This window comes from Microtus ochrogaster, unplaced genomic scaffold (assembly GCF_000317375.1).
Source record: "Microtus ochrogaster isolate Prairie Vole_2 unplaced genomic scaffold, MicOch1.0 UNK162, whole genome shotgun sequence".
Lineage (NCBI taxonomy): Eukaryota > Metazoa > Chordata > Mammalia > Rodentia > Cricetidae > Microtus > Microtus ochrogaster.
This window is the reverse complement of record NW_004949260.1, coordinates 147,906-152,745: the sequence shown is the minus strand read 5'-3', so window position 1 is coordinate 152,745 and position 4,840 is coordinate 147,906. Positions and strand designations below refer to the sequence as shown.

At 38.8% G+C, this 4,840-nt stretch overlaps 1 protein-coding gene across 1 annotated transcript in view; it reads left to right on the top strand.

Annotated features, from left to right (window-relative positions):
- The first annotated feature begins 480 nt into the window (after positions 1–480).
- The window catches only part of LOC101998405 (interferon-induced very large GTPase 1-like), a 10,727-nt gene continuing 6,367 nt past the window's right edge, over positions 481–4,840 (top strand). The window contains 5 exon segments of the mRNA XM_013355532.2: positions 481–505; positions 2,413–3,909; positions 3,912–4,171; positions 4,173–4,425; positions 4,428–4,837. Coding sequence (XP_013210986.2) covers positions 481–505; positions 2,413–3,909; positions 3,912–4,171; positions 4,173–4,425; positions 4,428–4,837 — 2,445 coding nt within the window.

The following is a 4,840-nucleotide window of genomic DNA, read 5'->3' as shown; positions in this document are numbered from 1 at the left end:
CCAAACACTACTTTGTTAAATAAGCTCTCTTTTATCCATTTGATATTTTTTTTTGCTTCTTTATCAAAGATCAAGTGTTTGAAGATGTGTGGATTGATCTCCAGGTCTTCTATTTGGTTCCATTGGTCCTCCTGTCTGTTCTTATGCCAGTAACAGGCTGTTTTCAGTACTGTAGCTAAAACTTTAAATTTTAAACAGTGCTGAGACTGAAAGAATATGAGGGTTTTTGAAATTGAACTAAATGTATTTTGCATTATGGAATAGCCATGGGTTTGGGGGTGCTGAGAGAAGTATGTGGTGGTGATGTGGGATGTCTTTCTATATGTGTTGTTTTTATTGGTTGATGAATTAATCAGTTTGGGCCAATGGCATTCCATTTGCCTTCAATTGACAAGGCTAGTCATTTTGGCAAGAAACTGTTCTTGCCTGGACTGCTTGATGGTATGTTCTATAAAACAGACATGCAGGGCCCACATAAAAATGACTGCTGAATTGCTTAAAGAAGGTAAGACTGTTCTTCGGGACTCCTGCAGACATTCTTCAGGACACAGGAAAAAGCAACTGATGAACTTTGCCATTATAATACAGAACAGATCTTCAAATTTCCTGCTTCATGCAAAAGCCTGTTGTATACTATGGGTCTATCGGCTGAAATAGATGTCCCAACACTACAAAAAACGTTAGATAACTGTCCAGGCAGCAAGATGTTTTTGTCAATTCTAAAATTTGGAAGTTGCTTACAATGCACTTTCTGTTTACTTAGGTACTATTATATCCTTCTGGTGTTTTTGCAGAGCTGAAGATATATAGTTATAGTTCTTAGTTATGATAAAGGATAAATTATATATAAAACTTTAGACTCACACAAATAAGATATATGATAGAGAATTTTTCTTAATTTGTCTAATATAAATGGATAAAATATTGTAACTATAATTCTTGCTTATTAACTGTTTTGCATATATAATTTTATTAAGCTAAAGTTAAAATCTTTTTACTTAGACATAAAGGGGAGATGATATGGGATGTCCTTATGTATATGTGTTGCTTTTATTGGTTGATGAACAAAGCAGTTTAAGCCAATGGGTTAGCAGAGTAAAGCCAGATGGGAAACCAGAACGGAGATATATAGAGAAAGTAAGTCGAGTCAATGAGATGCCATGCAGCAGCCGAAAGAGAAAGATGACCTGGAACCTTGCCAGTAGGCCACACCTTCTTGGTGATGTATTGATTAATGAAAATGGGTTGATTTAAGATATAAGAGCTAGTTAATAAGAAGCCAGAGTAATATGCCAGCAGTGATGTAATTAATATAGCTTCTGTGTGATTATTTGGGTCTGAGCAGTGGGAAACTAACAAACAGTTTCTGCTTACATGGTGGTTTGAATGAGAACAGCAATAGGCTCATATCTATGAATGATTAATTCCCAGTTGGTGGAATTCCTTGTGAAGGATTAGGAGGTATGTCCAAGTTGGAGGAGGTATGTCACTAGAGGTGGGCTTTAAGGTTTCAAAAGATTCAAGACATTCCCAGTCTCTCTCTCTTTTTCTTTCTCTCTCTCTTTCTATCTCTTTCTAATCTCTCCCTTCATTCCTCAATTTCCCTTCCTCCTCTTTCTCCAATCTTTCTGTCTTTCTGTTTCTCTGTCTCTCTGTCTTTGTCTTCCTTTATCTCTCTCTCTCACACACAGACATACTAACTTTTTTGCTTTCCATCTGTATTGTTCTTGTGTTTCAAAATGTGAGCTCTCAGTTATTGCTCTAGTACCATGCCTACCTGACTGCTGCAGAGCCTCCTAACATGATGATCATAGACTCTAACCATCTAAAATCATAAGCTCCAAATTAAACAAATTCATTTACAAGTTGCCTTAGTCACAATGTTTTATTTCAATAGAAAATACTCTAAGACAGTAAACTAGAACAAAATGAAAAATTAGAAGTAAGCAACCAGCAAAGTAGAAATTTATTTATGACAGCAGGTCAAATTAATACTACATAACTTATGATGTATTCAGGGAGATTTCATTGGAAACAGTAAACACACGTTTCACAGAAACAAATATAGAAAAGTTAATTAGCATATAGAAATTGCTCTTATTGAAAGATAAAAAATTGGTTGTCACCTAATTATGTATTAAAATTTAATTATTAACATAATGGTTCTGATGTTGAGTCAATGTAGGAGAAAATGTATAAAACAAGTCTACTACATTAAAGTTCTCAATGATAGCTAGATACATAAATTATATTCAGTAAACAGAAAATAATACAGCAAAGATTTTAAATGAATTAGATAAAGGCATCAAAAACTTTGGAGACTGGTCTCCTAAGAACACTTACATATTGGATAATGTAGATAAGATTTCTTACAGTTGGGACACAGAATAAATAAACATCTATTTTTCACAGAACAATGGAAACAGCAAAGTACTTCCATCCATAAGCCCCAGCCTAGAAGGCAAGATATCCAGGAGATGCTGACAGAAGTGGGGCTGTCTGTTGACTACTGGCTGCCTAAGCTTCAGGAAGACCTGGGTGTGACCTGTGCCCAGGCCTTACAACACTTAGAAGAACAAGACCTCCAGAAGCTGAAGTCCCAGACACAATACACATGGGAAGAAAAGGCTCTGGAGAAGCTGCTTGACCTCTCACAGACAAACAGTGTTGCAGAGTTCCAGGAAACTCCCGGGGAGATGATAAGGAACAGGCAGCAGCAGGCAGAAAAGGCACTGCAGGAACTGAGGGCCTTGTAGTCAGAAGGGAAACAAAGACAGGAAGAGGAAGTGAAGAGGAAAGAAGCAGAGTTGAGGCAAGCAATGGAGATCCCTGAAGAGTGCTGGCCAGGGCCTGAAGTACCCCTCAAAGATATCACTGAAACAATGGAGAAACATCTTTGTCACATAAAAGCGACAATGATAAAAAGTCAAAACTTCTCAGAGAGAGATCTGCTAAGATTCACATCAGGTGGGCTGGTGCTGCAGGGAATTTATAAGACCAGCCACCAAAAGGACTTGGCAACAAGGAGAGAAGAACTACTCAGGGTTCCCAAGGACTTGTTCTTCTTTGGGTCTGAGCAAGGAAAACGGATGGAAACAAAAGAATTCACATCTTCTAAAGAAGAATCCCTGTTCACTGAAACTGTGGAGAAGTTTGGTTTCCAGTTAACACTTTTAGCCAAGGGTGGAGGCTGGGGATTTAATTTGGAAGGTGGAATGGATACAGTCAAGCATTTAGAATCCAAAGATGTCCTACAATCAGATTCAAAGAACACTTATTTCTGCTCATCGATGTTCAAATACAACCCACTAGTCTCCTTCCACTTTTGCAAAGATCAGCTCCAACTCTCCACTGCTGCTCCCAAGGAACTGAAAATCATTGAAGAACAACTGGAACACACAGAAGGACCAGACAGATTCCTTGTAGTCAGGAACAGGACTGAAAATTTCTTCAACAGATTTGGCTCTCATGCTAATCAAGGCCCTCTGCACCTTGGGGGAATCTACTGGTGGAAGGCCTTTTCAGATGGTTTCAAAAGTGACCAGCTGGATCTTGTGAAGCAGCAGACAGAAGAAGCCTTGGATAGTTACATAAGAGAGAGCTACAATGGCTTCGGAGTTGAAGTTGGGGGAGGGATGACAACATCAGACATACAGTCAGCAAGATCCTACAAAAATTCAGCTGATGAACAGCTCCAAATCAAAATCCAGTTGTCTGTGGCCCAGATAGGTGGACCATCAGAAGCAAATGGAATTGTTCAGTGGACAACTGGCCTTCTTGCTAGCAACAAAACCTGGCGTGTCATTGACCGAGAACTTCAGCTGGTACCCATTTGGGACATTATCCTATCAAATCACAGAAACAATTTTAAGGACCCCTTTCTGGTGGCTAACTGTCTGGCAGAAAACTATCTACTCTGACAGGCCTTGCTGCCCGCATCCAGCCTGGAGAACATATGCCGAGTACCATAAAGGAAGCAGGACTTTTTCTGAATGATGTGAAATCCTGGGAGGTCTCAGATCCTGAAAAACATCTTAACTGCCTGATGTATTTTATGCAAACACTGGCTCACAAAACAAAAGGTTATGATGTTTGGATTAATACATGCCTCACAAATTGTAATCTACAAAATTTTCTTATAAAAACTGTCAGCTTTTGCAAAAAATCTTCCACTAAAAAAAAATCAGTTTATTAAATCTCAATTCTGCAGCCTTCTAGAACCTCATGTACACAAAGTGAAAAACTTTCCTCAGGTGAAGTTGATCATGCTATGGATCAACCAGACAGAGTCAGAAGAACACCAAATCAAAATCACTGAATTATCTGAATTCTTGAAAAATTTTAAATAAATCAAAATATCTTTCACAGAAGCAACCATGACATCCGAGTCCCCCAAAATAATGGAAGAGGCTTAAAGAAAGGCTACAGGGATGTCATCACAGTTCTTGGGGACTTCTTAAACTATCTCAGAGAAGCAGAGCAGCCAGACACGCAGCTGCTACTACTCTCCATTGCAGCTGATGCAGGTTATCAGCTGGAAAGCAAGGTTTTCCAGCCTCTTCTGGGGTGCACTGAGTTAAATTTTCTCCAGGAAGAAATACAGTCTGTCCAAAACATATATCAGGAGCTAAAAACTATCTGCACTGACAGTGCACAGGCATTCTTAGTTCTCAAAGCTCTGAAAGCCACAGTTGGAATCTCACCCATTTCTCCAGAAGAAAAAACACAGCGCTTGACATTTACAAGGCAGCATATGGAGCACTTACTTTGTACTAAAGTTGCACATCTCCTCACAAAATTTGGAACCAATCATGATTGGGAGAATCTAGAGAATAATTTG